This window comes from Carya illinoinensis, chromosome 9, assembly GCF_018687715.1.
Source record: "Carya illinoinensis cultivar Pawnee chromosome 9, C.illinoinensisPawnee_v1, whole genome shotgun sequence".
Taxonomy (NCBI): domain Eukaryota; kingdom Viridiplantae; phylum Streptophyta; class Magnoliopsida; order Fagales; family Juglandaceae; genus Carya; species Carya illinoinensis.
Window position 1 is genome coordinate 18,068,154 of NC_056760.1, and position 19,904 is coordinate 18,088,057.

Sequence of the window (19,904 nt, forward strand, 5' to 3'; positions counted from 1 at the left end):
GTGCCCAATTCAACAGATCAATGAACTCTTATCATAATTTACTGCATTTGTATGCTCTCAATCCTCTCCAAACTCATATGAAAAATTAAGCAAAAGAGTTCTCTAGTTACATGTGTCAAACCACCATCTTACCACAAAGCTTGGATAAGTGCATTAAAGATTCTGTGAATGTTTCAGCAAAAAATGATCTGGTGGGTTTGGTGAATTCACGAAGATGGCTATGAATGAGAATGACTACACATGTGAAAATGATGCACTTGTGATGCAAATTAAAAAAAAAATTGACACATGAAAATATGCCACAGAGTTCCAACAAGCATTTTAAATACTGAATTTGCACCACCACCCCCCAACTTAAATGAAACATTGTCCTCAATGTTTAAGAATCAAAATTGAATGGGGAGTAACTGAAAATGGTAGAATACACCTGATGAGTGACATGGGTAGCTCCCTAAACACCAAAGATGGTAATCTGAAATGACGAAATGAAACTATCCTGCAATCAAAAACAAAGAAAACAACAGCAAACAAAAAGGAAAAGAAAGAAAATAAGAAAAAACAAAAACAAAACAAAGCAAAACAAAACAAAATAAATAAAGAAACACATACCTTGGTGGTGTGGTCAAGGTTGATAGACTGGATCCACAAGTGGAATGTCTTCCACTTCCGGAACTTGCCTATCAATTAATATTTTAAGGCATTGACCATTTGCTTTAAAGATCCAACCATCCTTAGGATCTTCTATTTCTACCGCCCCATTTACAAAAATATTTTTCACTAGAAATGGGTCAGTGCACCTAAACCGAAGTTTTCCTTTGTGCTTGTGAGATCCAAAATCATATAAGCATATTCGGTCATTAGGTTTAAACCTCTTCCTAAGAATATTTTTATCATGAAACGTTTTCATTTTAACCTTATAGACTTTAGACTTAGGCAAAGATTTCAATTTAACTCTTGGTACTTTCATACTTACAGGAATCTGTTTTCCACATTTCTTAGGCAACTCCTTAAATTTCTGTTGCCAAACCTGTGTGCCATAATCCTGAGTTTCATCAAAAACAGCACAAATATCAATAACATCAGATGAATCACTAACAGATGTATTAAACTCAGAATTCACAAGGGAATATTCAAGGGGATCAAAACCATGAGTTGTGTGAACTCCCTTGTCTATGAGTGCATCAATCATATACGTTTGGTGGCACTCGTCATCTGTTGGCTGCTTCTCAATATGGAAAATGTTGACCTCCATGGTCATGTTTCCAAAAGATAACTTCATCAACCCATTCCTGTAATTTATAAGTGCATTAGCCGTAGCAAGGAAATGTCTACCTAATATGAGAGGAACTTTAGAGTTAGACTCAACAACTGATTGAGTGTCCAAAATTAAGAAATCAACAGGATAATAAAACTTGTCAATTTGGATCAAAACATCCTCAACTATCCCCCTCGGTTTCTTAATTGAACGATCAGCCAACTGAAGCACAACAGAAGTAGGCTTAATTTCAGCCAAACCAAGCTGCAAATAAATGGAATAAGGCATCAAATTAACACTAGCTCCTAGATCTAGCAAGGCTTGCCCAAACTCATGATTCCCAATATTACATGCAATGGTTGGACAACCAGGATCCTTGTACTTCGGAGGAATTCGCTGCTCAATTAGAGCACTAACTTGCTCTGTCAGAAATGCTGTCTTCTTAACATGGTGCTTCCTCTTAACTGTACACAAATCTTTAAGAACTTTTGCATAAGTGGGAACTTGTTTAATAACATGCAAAAGAGGAAGGTTAATCTTTACCTGCCTGAGGTTCTCCAAGATTTCATTACTAGGATCCAAAGTTCGCATACCAGATTTTAAAGCTTGAGGAAATGGTACCTTAACTGGATTCTTGATTACCTCGGCATCCTTGGGGAACTCGGTGCTATCATTGCTTTGTTCCTCTTCAATATCCTCTTGCTTATCAGTTGTTGGGATGTGTAAGGACTTACCACTTCTTGTCATAATGGCATTGACTTCTTTTAAATTTTTTTGTGCCATATGCTCACCTTGGGGTGCGGATTGAGCTTGAGAAGGAAACTTGCCACGCTCATTCATACTCAAGGAGCTCATTATCTTGGATATATGACTCTTTATCTCTTTGTTTTCTTCAACAACCTGCATAATCAAAGATTCAAACTTTTGATTAGTTTTATTCTGTGCCTCAATAAAAGCAAGCAAAATGTCTTCTAAAGGACTCCTAGAAGATGAAGGTGCATGATATGGTGCAGGATATGATCTAGGGGGTCGTGCAAGTGGCTGGTTTTCAGACTTCCAGCTAAAATTGGAGTGATTACACCACCCCGAACTATAGGTGTCAGAGAAATGTGTAAAAGGCTTCTTGTACATACCTAAGGCATTACATTGTTCCTCATATATTCCTCTCATCTCAGCCAATGTGGGACACTCTTGGGCAAGGTGATCTACCCCACCACACACAAAACATGGTCCAAAAGACTCTGCATGATTAGCCGTGTGTTGGCTTTAAGTCCTTAGTCCTCAACGCCTCTAGCTCTCTAGTGAATATCTCAACCTTAGCTTTTAGGTTATCTTCTTCCCTGAGATGGTAAATTCCACCACCATTTAGGTTTCCTGCAGGTCGTGACCTATTTGTGCTCTCAGTAGCACTAGGTCCAGTCCAAGTGTGAGCTTTTTCAGCAAGCTCATTGAGGTATTCTATGGCCTCATCAGGATCTTTCTGTAAGAACTCACCATTACACATCATCTCCACAAATTGACGCTCTCTAGGTGTAAGTCCCTCATAAAAATAGCTCACCAAGCACCAATTCTCATACCCATGGTGAGAACACATACTCAATAGCTCCTTAAATCTCTCCCAAGACTGATACAAAGTCTCACTGTCCTTTTGTACAAAGGTGGAGATTTGTCTTTTTAAACTATTGGTCTTATGTTGGGGAAAATATTTATTAAAAAAGACCTGAGTCATCTCATTCCATGACCCAATAGATCATGGTCTCAAAGAGTATAGCCAACTCTTAGCTCTATCCTTCAAAGAGAAAGGAAAGAACTTAAGTCTCACAATGTCATCAGTTGCATTTTGACTATGAAAAGTCACAATTACTTCCTCAAACTCCCTAATGTGCACATATGGATTTTCATTTTCCAAGCCATAAAAAGTAGGGAGTAACTGTATCATCCCTGTTTTAAAATCCAATTGACGAATATTAGCTGAAAACATGATGTATGATGGTGTGGCTGCGCATGTAGGGTGAAGGTAATCCTGAAGGGTCCTAGTGGGTTGATTTTCATGTTCACTCATTTTCTCAAAATTAGAAGAATTATCAAACAAATTATCAGAAAAATTAAACTCTGACTCTAACACAGGTCTACAAGCAAACCGACCCAAGGCGTCTCTATACTTGTGCATGCAAGGTAGAGAAAAACCCAACACTAAAAAAAAAACTACAAAAAGAAAAAGAAAATAAAAAAAAGATGCAGCAAGCTAAAATAGGGAACGAAGTTACCACCTTTACAAACTGTTGAAAAGAAAAACTTTCTCACAATTCTTCTACCGTCTCCCCGGCAACGGCGCCAAAATTTGATTACGCCCAAAGAATAACGCGGTAGTTGTAGCACAGGTTTGGGGTGTCGATTCCACAGGGAGACAAATTAAAAGAATAGCAAGAGGAACAAAGAAACTAAAGAAAAAAAATATTAAATAAGTAATAGAGAACAAAGATTAATTTTAAATGTAAATTCAAGTGAAGCAAAGTGATTAATAGAAAAAGTACTCAAATTTGACAAACAGTAGAGCGTCGGGAATCCCTTGCACAAATCTGGTATTTTAATTATTCTTAATTTATTGGATAACTCAATTAGGAACTCAATTCTCGCAATTCCCAATCGGAAGGTATAGATTTATAAACCAGACTTAAATCAAATGTAACCCTTTGAAAAAACATTCACCACTTTTAAAAAACGTGAATTACTACCCCTATTGATAAAATCCAATGACGACAATATACTCAGGAAGTGATATTGCAGCAAAAAACTAAATCAATATAGATAAATAATTGATCCAAACATAATCAAAGAACTAATCCATTCAATAGAAAAAGCATGACTGAATCCATAAACAGAATAAATTCTATGATTATTCGGAGAAGAAAACATCAACGATGAATTGAGAATGATAAAACAAAAGAGTTTTAGCAATTGAAAATCAAATACATGAATTAACAATAAATTAGAAATACCATCTAATGTGCAAATTCATCCCTAACCCTACTTGAGAATTTAGTTACCCATAAATATAATGGACAACAAAAATCTCCAGAGAAAACTGAATCGAACGGTGGCCATGGAAGTGATTTTCTCCTCTCTTCAGATTTGCCTCTTGTGCCTCTTCCTCCCCTCCATTTCGTGCTAATGATATGCTTATATAGGGTAAGAAAGAAACCCTAATGTCCTCTTGATTTCCGCATAAAAAAAAATCGCCTAAATTTTAGGACTTATCTTAGCAGCCACGTACAGCCTTTAGGAGTTCGAATTTGGAAATCCTTATTAGAGACAAAGTTATAGACCTTTAAGATAGATTTCCAATGCATCAAGAATCGCATCAATACAATATATGAGTAAAAAGATACAGTCAAAAGACTAAAGTATGTCCAGACTGTCTCCTAGCGAATTTCAGACTTGGACTTCTTGTGGTGTCATTTTGTGATTTTTTTCTTTTTCTTTTCTTCCAAATTGCTCTCAAACCCCATGAATGTCCTTCTTTGAATTTGGCTGGGCTTGACTTGCTCTTTTATAAACTCTGAAATTAGAAAAAAAACTGCTTAGGAGTATCCCAACGTAAATAGAAATTCAATTTAAGAATACACATTAATTCCTATGATTTCTATTCACATTTTAGTATTTTAGTCCAATAATAGGGTATATAGAGTGCACTTTCGCACACTCATCAAGCATATAATGACATATGTGAAGAAGTAGTCAAATTAAAGAAACTTATCTAAAAGTTGTACAATAGACTCACTGCTGTGGAAGGTGAGAAAAATAATCTCTCAGAGGCACTAAAAAATTCTGATGTTGAAATATCAAGATTAAAGGATCAAAAGACTACACTTAAAAAGAAATTAGAAGAACTTCAAGAGTGCAAAGGTAAAACAGCAACACAGAAATTAAAAAAAATGATGAGTTGTTAGAAAGTGAGTAACAATAGAACTGGACTAGGATATATGACTTCAAAAGGGAAAGAAAAACTAGCTTCATCATCCCCTGCTACATCATCTAAAGATATAGTTTTTGTAAAAGGAAGTCAAGGTAAGAATGTTCAAAATCATCTATCATCCAAACCAGTTTATTCAAAAATTTTGCATGATAAATTCATTTCTACTTGTCATAATTGTGGAATTGTTGGTCATATAAGACCACATTGTTTTAACTTTTACCAAGTGCAGAAAATGAATGGTGAAAGAAATACAAAAAGAAGATGGAAGAGTCTAGAAAATCAAGTTAAGAATATGAATCAACAAATAAACTTTTTAAGTCTCAAGCTTAGTGAATTGGCAGATTTTTACTTCCAAAATAAAATTATACAAAGTAGTGCAAATGAAAAAGAATAAGCCAAAACCCAAAGTAAAATGGGTGAATAAAGAAGATGTCGTGTGCTTTGTTGTTTACACAGCACTTAGAGTAAAGAAAGATTGTTCTTCGTATCTGGACAGTGCTTGTTCAAGACACATATCTGGAGATAAAGCATTAGTCAAGCAGATTGAACCAACCACTTGAGGCACTATGACTTTTTGATATGGGAGCAAAGCTACTGTAGAAGGGAAATGGAGTATTGAAATACCTGAATTATCTTCTTTACATAATGTTTTGTTTGCTAATGGTCTAAAAGCAAATTTACTCAACATTAATTAGTTTTGTGATAACAATCTGTCTGTACAGTTTTCCAAAGATGAATGCAATATATACAATCAAGCTGGAGAATGGATTCTAAAAGGCACTAGAACCTTAGATAATTGCTATGGAATCTCTCCAAGTTCAAGGTTAGAGTGTTATAGGACCTTACTTGACGAAGCTGAATTATGGCATCAACGACTTGGGCACATTAATTTTAAAGAGTTATCAAAGATGTCAAGAAGGGAAGCTATTGATGGACTACCCAAGGCTATTAAAGTCAAGAAAATAGTATGTGGAGCATGCCAATAAGGAAAGCAAACCAGAGCTCAATATCAAAAAATTACTCACATTCTCACCTCTCGGCCACTTGAGCTGTTGCACTTGATGGGTCCTACTTAAACCGAGAGTCTTGGTGGAAAGAGATATATCATGGTGATTGTAGATGACTTCTCAAGATTCACATGGTCTATTTTATTGAGAGAAAAATCTGAAACTTTTGATCTTGCCAAGAAGCTGTTCAAGAAGTTACAAATTGAAAAGGAAGTTTCTATCTTTAGAATACGTAGTGATCATGGTAGAGAATTTGAAAATACTAACTTCACTAATTTTTGTGATGAATAGGGTATATATCAAGAATTTTCTGTACCTATTACTCCACAACAAAATGGAGTAGTGGAGAGGAAAAATAGAGTAATTCAAGAGATGGCTCGAACCATGTTGAGCAACAAAAAAATGGCATTGCACTTTTGGAAAGAAGCTATAAATACAGCAAATCATATCCTAAATCGAGTGTTTCTAAGACCGGGCACCAAGCTTACTCCTTATGGTTTGTGGAAAAATAAAAAGCTCGCGGAAAAGTATTTTAGAGTTTTTGGGAGCAAATGTTATATCTTGAGAGACCGAGAAAACACTCATAAATTTGAAAGCAAAAGTGATGAAAGAGTGTTTCTAGGTTATTCTTCAAATAGTAAGGCTTATAGAGTTTACAACTTACATACTAAAACTGTTATAGAATCAATTAATGTTGTTGTGGATGATATTTCAGCCGAGATTACTATGGAGGAACTTGAAAATATGAAGGAATTGGTGCAAGCTGTTGAAAATGACTCTCAAGAGCAAGTTGAAGAAGATCATACAAAAAATAAAACACCACAAAACTCACAAGAAAAAGAACCCTCTTCTAGAGTCACTCAAAATCACCCAAGAGAAAATATGCTTGGTGATCTAGATGAAGGTATGAGACTTAGAAAAAGAAAACTAAATCAAGTTTCTAACTTCATCAATTCACTAGAAATGATGTATGGGAATTAGTTCCTAGACTAGAAAAATACAATATTATAGGAACTAAGTAAACCTTCAAGAACAAATCCGATGAAAATGGGACCAGTGTAAGGAACAAAGCAAGCTTAGTTGCATAAGGCTACACTCGAGTAGAAGAGATTGATTTTGATGAAACATTTGCCCCCGTGGCTCGTTTGGAATCTGTTCGCATTCTACTTGCACTTGCATGTCATCTAGACTTCAAATTATATCAAATGAATGTCAAAAGTGCTTTCCTATATGGACTATTACATGAAGAGGTATATGTTGAACAACCTAAAGGGTTTACTAATCATCTCTATCCAGACCATGTGTATAGGTTGAAGAAGGCTCTTTATGGGTTAAAACAAGCTCCTCGTACGTGGTATGAAAGGTTGACTTCTTACTTACTTAATAATAATTTCATTAGAGGACAAGCTGATAGAACTATGTTCATAAGAAGATCAAGTAAACAACTCCTAATTGCTCAAATCTATGTTGATAATATTGTCTTCAGAGCTACACTTGAGTCTCTTGCACATGATTTTGCAAATGAAATGAAATTTGAATTTGGAATGAGTTGATTGGTGAGCTGAATTTTTTCTTGGGCATTCAAGTAAAACAAAGTAAAGAAGCAATGTTTATCTCACAATCTAAGTATGCAAGAGATCTTGTTAAGAGGTTTGAAATGGAGGGAAAAGCAATGCTGGCACTCCAATGAGCACTTCAGTAAAAATCAGCAATGATTCTAGAGATAATAACATTGACCCCACTCTTTATAGAAGCATGATAGGAAGTCTACTGTATATCACAGCAAGTAGACCTGATATAACTTTTAGTATTGGTGTGTGTGCTAGATTCCAAGCTAATCCTAAAAAATCTCATCTTACAGCAGTAAAAAGAACCATAAAATATCTTAATGCTACTATTGATTATGGGATATGGTATTCAAAAGACACTAATATGACACTTGTTGGTTATTCGGATGCTGATGATAGAAAGAGTAATACAGGTGGATGCTTTTATGTGGGTGGTAATCTTGTGGCTTAGATGAGTAAAAAGCAAAATTCAATTTCTTTATCTACTGCTGAAGCTGAATACATAGTTGCAGGAAGTTGTTGTACACAACTCTTATGGATGAAAAAGATGCTTGATTACTATGATTTCTCTCAAGATACCATGATGATCTATTGTGATAATTCTAGTACTATAAGTATTTCCAAAAATCCTGTCCATCACTCACGAACCAAGCACATTGACATTAGACATCATTTTATAAGAGACTAGGTTGAATCTAAAATTGTATTATTGGAGCATGTGTCTACTGAACATCAGTTGGCTGATTTGTTTACTAAACCTTTGGATGGTCTCAGGTTTTAGTTCTTAAGGAAAGCCATTGGGGTGTGTGATCCCAAGTAAGAGGCATTTTATCTCATTAGTTTAGGATTTACTGTATATATATATATATATATTTCTTTTGTTTTTTTTTTTCTGTTCAGTTTTCAAGCAAATTTAAAAAAAAAAGGACATTTTATATTTATGTTTTGTTTCAAGTACATGGTTGATAAATCAAAGTGTTGAGCATGTGTGATATTACTTGATAAATTTATGAAATTGTGCACTGCTCCTTGTAGTACAGAACACTGTATGCATACTAACCCTATGGGTCATCTTGGCAAAGTTCATATACTATGCATTGTGAGGAACTTGTAAGTATGCATTTTATGCTTAAAAGATCGTTTTGTCTACTGAGATGCTCATAAAAGGGGAAGTTTGTGCCTTAAATTGACTAATACTAATTGAACCTAGTACATCAAATAGCTCTCTCCTTGCCAAACACAAAGAGTGATTCATATAGAAAAAGTCGATGTCACATCATTGCGGAAAAAAACGAACAACTCACACGGATCAATCACCTTTAGTCCTTATAGGAAAAATTGTTGATCTAATCATTATGGAAAAAGATGAGCAACAAACATGGATACAAAAAGGGGGTTTTGCAAACTAGTGTTTGGAGGAGATGCTCCTGTATCTAGGCCCTAGTATAAAGTTTGACTTTTAAGATGAGTAACAACCTCTTGTGAGCATCTATGAAAAGCAAAATATCCATGAATAAAGGACTCAAAAATATATTGAAGAAAAAATAATATACTATGGCATAAGTATACTCACTCACACACTGACATGAACTTTGACATTGATGAGTTTATAAGGAGTGAATATCTATAGTGACTGCTACAATTGAGAGTGTGTTACTGATCAGAATTTTTTTAGTGTAAAATCCACTATGATTGCACTAAGATGAGGTTAAACATGTTCCTTGTTTCTTTATTTTTTTAAAAAAAAATGCTATTTTTTTTTTTTGTATTACTTTTGCTTTGTTACATTTAAAAACAAAAAACAAAAAAAAAAAGGAGGCAAATCAGCATTTTTTGTTTGTTTGAGATATGTGCCTAAGTCTGAGTATTGGACTCTTATGCTGTTCTTGCAGTAGTCCCGGTGGGACTCTATAATTTCTAGCACGTGCATAGACACACGACACTTATATGTCTTAAGTTTTTCTCAGCCTTGTGTCGCATACATGCTGAAACTCCTCCCCTCCTTTCACTCCTATTTCGCACAGCATTCACCCCACTCACACCTTTTCCTCCTCTTTTGAGACCCAACTGATTCCTTCATTCACTCATATCACTAGTTAGACTCTTGGAATTAAAAAGATCATCCAATTCTACTCCTCTTTGCATCCTAATCAAGCTAAGTCTTCTATGATTTTCGGACTTCTCAAGTTTCTAGGGTTTGGTATGTATTTCAGCCGATTTATGAGGAGCTATTCATTATCTGTGATTTATTTGGTTGGGTTGCGTTGAAATCACTATGGTTGCTCAGTTGAGCATTTTGGTTACATGTATTGAGGAATTTTTTGGTGGGTTGCGAAATTTTTGTTTTCGGGTTCTCAAAGGTGCGCACCATGTGTTTGATAAAAGTCTTTAGTTATCTTAGAGTCTTTCTTTTTCGTTATTTATGGTGGGTTTGTTTCACATATCGCACACATGTACACATGAGTGAGTTGCATGTGTGCTCGAGGGTTTCTCATCTTCTCCTCTTCACATTCACCATATTCTTATAATTCGGATATTGCATGTTTCTATACTGATTTGTTTGATTTGATGCTCCAGATGCAATTCAAGGAACGTACCAAGCGACGAAAGGTCTCATCTCCAATACCATCTAAGAGCTCCACTTCTTCAAGTGAAGAAGAACACGTGGTAGACCCAAGGAAGTCAGGAGAACCTTCTACTCAGTCCCTTCCTTCGTGCCTACATCGACAGGAGTCACCACTGACCGCTTCATTTATGTTGAAGCCGAGATAGCCAATGCACTACTTTTTCTAAAAGGCCAATATTGGAAGAGCAAGAGGTAATCATAAATGATTTTCTTTTAGATGAATTCCAACTCATCCAAACAATCTTTACAGAAAGGGGCTGGGAGAAACTTACCCATGGATCTCCCATTCCCTGTGTTTAAGTGGTCCGTGAATTCTATTCAAACATTGACCACTTTAATTTGGATGAGCACTGCATCACCTCTCCTGTTCGGGGAACTCAAATTGATGTTTCCCCTGCTATTTTAAGAGAGTTATTTGAACTCAGTGGGGTGGACAATCCTCTATACCCATATAAGGGCATGGGGGGCCCAACGAAGATTGCCATGTGCAACCTCTTTGTTGCTCCCGATGGCCTAAAATGGACAGCCAAGACTCATTGACTACCCCTTAATCATATGCTTTCTCACTTTCGCCTTTTGGCCAAAATAGTGCTCACCAACCTCTAGCCCATTAGTTGCCATACTAAGATTACACTCGAGAGAGCTTATTTTATGTATGCATTGCCCACTGGAGTCTCCATTGATCTTCCTCGACATGTAATTGATATTATTCATCGATCCCATGTTGAAAAAGAGCAAAATCTCCCCTTTGGTAGCTTAATTACCAAGTTGGCTATGAAAGCCAAGTCCCTCTTCGGGCAAATGAACCTACCATGAAAATGCCTGGGTCTATTTCTACATTAACAGTGGTCAAGTCATAGGCTGTCCTCACTAAGAAGTGACCTCCAACAAATGAGTCAGCCTCCCGACCCACCGAGCCATCTGTCCCTATATCTCAAGTGCAAGAGCAAATGTTTACTTTGTCTCAAAAACCTACAAAATGGGAGGACAGTCAGTCCAAGATAGAACAAGAAATTGCTGCTGTACATTCTGACTGTATACAGGCGAATGATCGGTTGGTCCAACTCTTCTTGGACGTTCAACAGGTGATGGCAAATGTAGCTAATTCTAATGATGACTCTTAGACTCCCTTGGCTGATTGAAGACGAATGAGGGGGAGAAACACTTGAGGGGGAGCAGCAGCAGAGGGGGAGACCAGAACAGTGGAGAGCACAACTACAGCTGATAATCCTGTTATGTTTTTTTTAACTCTTTCCTTTCTTTTTGGTTGGATTAATTCAGATACAAGTTAATATGTTCTTATGTTTTGGGTTAATTAGGTTGAAAGACTGATGTGGTGATTATGTTTTGTTTGGATCACTAAACTTGTACTTGAATCTGGATTGTTTGTTTTTATCTCCAAGTCAGTTTATTGAAACACAAACTTTTGAGAATTTTTCTATTTTTTTGTGGTCTGCTGTTTGAAATGTACAACAGGGAATTTACATTCATCAAGATGTCTTCATCACCAATCCGCCAAAGGGGGATATTGTAAAAGTAGAAATTGACTAGGATTAAATAACTAAATGATAAGGTTTATCTTATCATTATTTGATTAAATTTCAATAAATGTAAAATAAGATATGACTTTATCTTTAACAATATTGAGTTTATCTAGAAGTTTATAAGGTTGTTTAGATAAGTTAGTTACATGAATTTCGAATCCATAAGAGTTTGCAATTATCAAGACCCGAAACTGAACACAGATAAGAAACTACAGTGAAAAGTTATCAAGAAATGTCAGCAACCCATCAGGAAATGTTCTTGCAACTATCTCTATCTATCAACAAAATCCTACTTCAACTAGGACTCTTTCCAAACCTAATACTTAAAGGGATTCGGTGTCAGAATTCAGACAGGTTTTTTAATTGAGTATTATTGGCTGAGATTTCTGGGTGCTTAGAAAGGGAAAATTCGTTTGAGAATTCTCACTTTGATTTTCACCTTTCTTTAAGTGTGATTGTGTTTTGTGTTTGGAGGATCGTGTGATTGGATTTCAGCCCCTAGAGTTTTAAGAGGAAAGGCAACATTTAAAAATTTTCAGAGGTTCTGGTTGCTACTGTAGTAATTTATTGAATTTACAGAGGTACATTGGAAATTTCAAATATAAACAACTAGCTTTAATTAACTAGCAGTGCATAGGTACAGTAGTTTACAATGAAAAAAGCCTCTCTCTTATAGAGCTTCTCTCTCATCTATGATAGAGATAAGTAGGACTGTTCATCCGGGCTCCAGACCGGGAATCCGGGTATATCCGGCCCGAAACTCGGGTTCCAAATCCGGTCTGGATTCCGGACCGGATTAGTGCGGATTATGACCCGAGCCGAAACCTGGATTCATCCGGATTTTTACAACCCGGAATCCGGGTTCTGGACTATACCCAGGTCTTTTTTTTTTTTTTTTAATAACGAAATCTTACTCGTTAATTTTTTTTTTCAAGAAAATGATAGTGTTGAAAAGCATAATTTTTTTTTAATCTAAAAGCCTATATTCTATACAACTTTTTCAAGAAAAAATGTTGAAAAGCATCCTTTTTTATATATAAAACAAAAAATATTTCTGGTTAATGATATATGAAGTGTTTCCTTTCAAAAATAAAATAAAATAAAACTAATTACCTTTTTAACTAATTACATTATTTGATATTTATATATTACATTACAAAACACAACTACAATATATGAAAATTACATATCTATGAATAACAAGGTATTCTTTGCCTTCATCCATTCATAGAGATCTGCTGGTGTAATTACACCTGCATCCAAAAGGTCCTTGCCCCTCATTTCACAATACCTATTGGCAGGATGCCTATTGGCAAAGATGTTTGTTGAAAGACCATTTATGCCTGGGAGAACAGAGGTAGAACCGCCTTTAATAATACAAATCCAGAAGAAAAATTGGATAGATTCTGTTCCATGCATGCATTGCATAATTACTACTTTTATTTAAGGATATGCGTGCATTGATTCTACACTGGCTGTTTTTAAGTTCTACCTCTGTTGTACACAGGTTGAGCAGCTTCAAAGGATCTTCAAACTTTGTGGTTCACCCTCAGAGGATTACTGGAACAAAATGAAGCTACCAGCAAGCTTCCATCCACCGCAGCATTATAGGCCTAGTTTTGAAGAAGCCTTCAGCCCCTTACCTACCTCTTCATTTGGCCTTTTGACTACACTTCTTGCTCTAGACCAACCTCTCGTGGCAGTGCTGCTTCTGCTCTCCATAGTGAAGTGAGTATAAACATAATAGATGGCAAGCTCTTTCTCTGTACTCATTGCTAGTGGTATAACGACATTTCAGCACTTTTCTTTGGTATAACCAAAACTTTGTACTACGAGTTTAAAATTGAAAGGTTCTGGTGCTGGACTTACTAGTATTAGGGAAGATTTTGGGATATGAAGGGTACTTTGCTCCATATAATTGATTAAAGTTTAATAGAAGCACAAGGGAGAAATAATGGAAGGCCATCTTAAACTTGAAGCATATGCTGTTTAAGCTTATTCCAGAAGCAAAATAAACAAAGAAATAGCTAAAGAGGAATACAAGTGTTCCTAATGACTACTTTCTATTATCTTCCTCCTGCTTTTATAAAATTACATCATAAAAGAAAATTTATGCTTTATTCTGAGTATTTTTTTTTCTGCTTTCAGTTCTTTACTTCAAGCCCATCGGCCTGCAATCTTCCAGCTCTACCAATTCCCAGGAAAAAGAAGAATCAATCTAAAACCCGTGATCAGATGTATGATTTTAGTTTATAATGTGAAATTATTTTCCTCAATGATGTGATGAATAACTCTATGTAACGATCATGATGTCTCCTACCAAAACCTTTAGCAGCTTAGTATGTTCTGTGGGCTGTAACTCCATGAATTTACTTAGTTGTGATTTTCCATCTTACAGGCGCAGGACTTCTAAAACAAAACAATCAACTCGAACAAAAGATGATGGTCATCAGGGAAAAAAACCCACTCGAACAAAAGTTCAATGCATCTAGCTACTTTGAACTAAAACAAAGATTCTTACATTCAAACATTCACATCAAAATAGACCCAAATCAACAAAGTAATAAAAGAGCCCTCAAAGATCTAAAGAAGGATGCAACAGATCAAGCCGTAACAGAGAACCAAAACTACACAGACCCAAATCGGAATAACGCACTATACGCTTTATTTCAATTTACTGAGTACCTTCAACCCAATAATAAAGAACCATAACTTAAAAGATGCACGAATAATATAAGAAAAAAAAATTAGTGAAGATTGTCGAGAAAAAGTTAGAGGAAGGTAAAATACTCACCCCATGGTGGCTGAGTGGCAGTTTCCTCGACTATAGCAAAGGGATCGAGAGAGAGAGAGAGAGAGAGAGAGAGAGAGAGAGAGAGAGAGAGAGAGGAAACTGGGATAGGGTTCGCGTCGCAGAGAGAGAGAGAGAGATCTGAATTCCGGGGGGGGCGGCGCTAAGCAGAACAGAAGTAGGGTTTTGCATCTTTAGTTTATAACACCTGGATACCGGGTTTTAAACCCGGATCCGGAATTAAAATCCGGTACCCGAACCGGTTTAAACCGGTTTTTCGAATCCGGATGCCGGTCCAGATTTGACCCGGGCCGAAAACCGGAACCGGAATCCGATTATTCCAGTATAACCGGATTCCGGGCCAGGCCGGATGAACAACCCTAGAGATAAGAGAAAGAAAAGTGACTGCTTTTATCAATATCCAACCACATGGAAAGAAATAAAGTGTAAAACACAAATCTTTTAGAGCACAACCGTACTTACATTCATTGACACGAGTGTATAAGTAGCTCATAAAAGTAAACTATTCATTTGTTGTTCATTTACTACTCATTCTTCGATAAACACGATTCATTGACTCAAATAAACCCACAAGACACAAATACTCACTGACTTTTGCACGTATAGCACAAAATAAAATTGAAAGGTAAAAGAGTAAATATACACAACACATGGAAGAACAATAAAAATACTGTTTATTAATATAGCAACTGGATAGCTACTTATTATAATAGATAAATAATAAATAATGATATATGCAGTCGTAGAGTATACAAGAGCTGTTCAATCTCTTTAAAAAGAATAGGATCTATTGTTAAAAAATTAATATCTTTTTATGGAGATCTCATATTTATTTATTTATTTTAAAATAATAGCACGACGCTTACACAGTCACAACTACAACTATTATTTCTCATATAAAACACATCCGAGCAATAAGCATATTAATACTGTCTAAAAAATTTACAAGAATTACATTAAGATTGAGTTTGGATATTGAAAAGTGTTGAGATATGTTATGAATAGTAATAAAAAAGTAGATAAAAAATAATAATAAAATATTAGATAGTAGTAAAAAATAATGAATAGTAGTAAAAAGAATAGAAGAATGATAGCTTTGCACATGTTTCTCGTGAATTACTTTCACCTTTTTCTAGAGTTAGTCTCTTGTCTTATTTATAGGTTGTGTATACATTTAGATATAAATACATCACAATTAGTGGGATTTAACACAATTACAATTAAAGTCACATAGTCAACAATGGATGGCTAAGATGTGTAGAGTCAATTATAGGAGGGCTAAGATGTGTAGAGCCAGCTGCTTCAATAACTTGTAGATTAGAATTAGCTGCTTCAGTAGAATCAGCTACTTCAATAGCTTCAATAAAAAGTAGATAAAAAGTAATAATAAAATAATTTATAGTAGTAAAATATGTTAAAAAGTGTTGAAGAATCTTAACATCCAAACACAGCATGTATTATTACTTCATGAGTTGAGACTCTCAAATTTACAAAGGAAACCGGCCAGCTTCCATTTCTCAAATTCTGAGTATATTTTGCTAACAAACAAAAAGCACATGTGTTCTTTTGTGATCAGAACCTTCTCTCTCTCTCTCTCTCTCTCTCTCTCTCTGTATATATATATATATATATATATACACACACATATATATCTCTTTATTTGTTCTCCCATTCTTAAAGATAATCAGATTGAGCTGTTACGTCTTGTCACTCGAAGGAAAGAGCCGCTCTTCGTGATCTCGCCCAGTGGCTTATCGGTGAACCGGATTAAATTGTAGACCCCTGCACCCGATATGGCCCCAAGAATCGGTCCCACCATATATACCCATATCCCCTTGAATTGCCTATGCACTATTGCAGGCCCCAAGCTTCTTGCTGGGTTCATCGATGCTCCCGAAATCGGCCTGTCAAACACGTACAATACATAAACCATATTCTTATCATGACTAGCATAAACAAATATATATATATATATATATATATATCATATATATACAATCAATGCTAATTAATGGCATTGGATCAAAGTTATATACCCTGCAAACAACACGTTGAGTAGGACCGTAGAGCCAACAGCAAGGCCAGCAAGCTCTCCGATCTGCAGAAACCCAAGAATATATATATATTTAATCAAAGGAATGTAGAAACCAAAGAATTCATCCGTAATTGTTTGGTAAATTTAATTTTACATGCGAAAATTGATCGGAGCTGAGGATCGAACTACTTACAGCTCTGTTGTCAGTGGCAACACCGGATATGATGAACATGAGGTAGAATGTGATTATGAACTCAAGCACAAAAGATTGCATGTCCGACCCGGCCGGTATTGTTCCTGGAAATCGGTTCTCTTCCCCGCTGAATATTAGCCTAAGGCTCTCGATTGCCAGTGTTGATCCCAGCACCTGAGCTATTATATAAGGCGGCACCTACAAAATATATACATAATTTGACGAATTAAAGAACAGAAGGAAAAAATGTGTAAATCTGGCCGGTTTTGATGGCATTTTCTACAGAACATTACGATGGCATGGCCAAAAGGATTGTTGCCGGGTTTATCTCAATTAGCTTGAACACAGGCAGCATTAAAACCTGAATATTCCCCGACCAAGAATATTGAGCCAGTTTCTCTTTGTAAAGATGTTTTGCAAAGTTACAACCCCCATGAATTTACAGAATCATTTTATTGCTAATATATAACATTAATTGATCATGTTGTGGTTTTGAAAACAAATACGTTGAAGATTAAATGGTGACTGATTCTCCGACGAAAAGGTGGTCCTTATTTAAAAACTACTAAAAGTGCCAAATTAATAGCCTTTTTCTTGCAGTGCACCCAATTATATATACACCAAAGTAAGTTTGTTAGCTTACCAATTTAGACCAAAGTATACGTAAGCGGATGATGTAGTTATACCTGTTTACATGGGAATCTCTTGCAGGTAGCAAAAGCAATTGTGACAGCAGGATTAAAGTGGGCACCGGAGATGTGGCCTACGGAGTAAACCAAAACCATCACAGCCAGTCCCCACACAAGTGAAATTCCGGGCAAAGTCACCACCTTTTCATTATTCAAATTCACCACCACTGCTGCACAACCCGCAAATATCAAGAAGTACGTACCGATCACCTCGGCAATCAACTGTCAAACATTAAATTAAATTCGCATGTTAAATTGTTTGCATACTTGGTAGAAGAATATATATAAGAATTCGTATATGCATGATAGAGCTGAGAATATAGACCCCGGCCCCCCCCCCCAAAAAAAGACAATTCAGGCGGCATGTGTTTTTCGATCGTGGACTTCTGGCATACAGTGAGGTTTGTTCATCAAGTTAAGAAACATATATGTATGCATGATCGATTAATATATCTATGGTTGAGTTGATGGGAAAGTATATCATTAATTAATGGATCGAAAATATTGGTAATTTGGAGAAGATGGAGGAGACACCTTCTGCAGGAAAGGTATGCAAAAGCATACTTCATTGTTGCTTTTGGAGGCAGAGGAGCTGCGATTATCAGCACCTTCTTCGACATTCAAAACAACCACAGCATGGTTTCCATTGCTTGCCGAGTCTTGAGCCATCCCTTTTTACACTTGAAGAATTATCTAAAGGGACGCCCTTTTTACACTTGAAGAATTATCTAAAGGGACGGAGAGTTGGGATCAGACAGATTGCCCAGCTTTGTAGATTGCCCGGCTGAACAACTCCAATTATATCTCTTTGTACCCAAAAGGTCCACAGAGAGAGAGATACCGAGAGAGAGAGAGAGAGAGTTCTTTAGATAAAAAGGATCAGAGAATAAACGGGATGCTGGCTCCTATCCTTTATATCTTGCATTTAATAGCAAAAACTTTAGAGGAGACCGTTGAAAATATGTTGGTTTGGGGTAGTAAACTTTCCAACCAGAAGAAAAGCATTGGAGGGTACCGATTCGAACAGGAGATACGGAGGAATATGAATGCCAAGTCTCTAAAGAGTAATATTACATATAGTTATGGAATTGTAAATGCTGCACAATCGCTTTGAAAAAGAGTGGGATCCATAATTAAAAAGTTAGTTTTTTTTAATATGGGTCACATATTAATTCATTTTTTTCAAAACGACTGCAGGCCGCTTGCATAATCACAATTACAAATATCATTTCTCGTCTGTAAATATAGGTGGAATCTTATCCGATTTCCTTTCCTAAGAAAATGATAAGTTACACGTACACATGAGAAATGGTATCGATTAATATTTTTTTAATATTTGCGTTTGTTTATTTTTTAATATCTTGTTATTTATTTTTTTAATTATTTTTTAAATAGACAAAAAAAATTATTTAAAAAGATTAAAAAAAAAATGCTTTAACATTGATCAGTAACATTTTCGGTATCAATCATTGATAGATGTAGCTTCGTCCTTCTTAATATTTTTTAGAAAAATTCTACATGGAAGTCATACATCCTTATCAAATCAACATGTAATTTATTATTTTTGTATTTAAATAGAATGATAAAAATGATAAATCACGTGTTAGTTAGGTAAAAGTGTATAGTATAAGGCTTCCTTCTAGCATTTTCCACAAAAAAATCTGCTTGAAAGCTATTTCTTTCACAACACACCATACACCTCAATTCGTGGCAAACCAGGTGTGGGAGAAAATCTTAAAAAAAAATTTATTCATCATCTATATACTACACACCATATATGATTTTTTTATTTTTTATTTTTTTTTCTTACTAAATATATAGTGTATGGATGATTAATAAAATAATTTTTTTAATTTAATAAAAATAAAACAAAAACATAAAAAATAAAAAATCAAGTGTAATGTGTAGTGTATTAGAAGAGAATCACAAACCGTGTGGTCTAGCTTAAATCAGAAGAGGGGCAAAAGTTTGTCAGTATGCGGTCTCCACCACTCCAACTGCTTTCAAGCCTGACTCTCTCCCCCTCAGGCACTTCTTCTTCCATTTGCTAAGATTCTTCCATCTAAATGGCAAAAGAATCATCTTAGCCCATGATGACCATTTGAGCATCGATACGATGTTTTTTGTATTCATTTATAAAAATAAATAATAAATAAATGTATAAAATATAAATAAAAATAAACATAGAAATTTATGTGG

The 19,904-nt window shown here is 35.5% G+C and overlaps 1 protein-coding gene across 2 annotated transcripts; it reads right to left on the reverse strand.

The window, feature by feature from the left end:
• Positions 1-16,222: 16,222 nt before the first annotated feature.
• LOC122275378 (aquaporin NIP1-2-like) lies at positions 16,223-18,598 on the reverse strand. 2 transcript variants are annotated; one of them, XM_043084406.1, is made up of 6 exons: positions 18,434-18,592; positions 18,240-18,398; positions 17,703-17,927; positions 17,017-17,214; positions 16,825-16,886; positions 16,223-16,692 (listed from the first exon to the last, which is right to left on the reverse strand). In XM_043084406.1, the coding sequence occupies exons 2-6, from the start codon at positions 18,372-18,374 to the stop codon at positions 16,473-16,475; spliced, it is 840 nt and encodes a 279-aa protein (XP_042940340.1). In that variant the 5' UTR covers positions 18,375-18,398; positions 18,434-18,592; the 3' UTR covers positions 16,223-16,472. The 2 variants fall into 2 exon arrangements, with proteins under 2 accessions (XP_042940340.1, XP_042940339.1); XM_043084405.1 differs by having other exon boundaries at positions 18,240-18,598.
• Positions 18,599-19,904: the final 1,306 nt, after the last annotated feature.

What these genes read in the sequence shown, in the direction of transcription:
- LOC122275378 (XM_043084405.1), bottom strand. Translation starts at nt 18,374, where the DNA reads ATGGCTCAAGACTCGGCAAGCAATGGAAACCATGCTGTGGTTGTTTTG. An exon ending in GCATACCTTTCCTGCAGAAG is followed by an intron (nt 17,928 to 18,239) that starts GTGTCTCCTCCA and finishes AATGTTTGACAG; the next exon opens with TTGATTGCCGAGGTGATCGG. An exon ending in AGAGATTCCCATGTAAACAG is followed by an intron (nt 17,215 to 17,702) that starts GTATAACTACAT and finishes TATATTTTGTAG; the next exon opens with GTGCCGCCTTATATAATAGC.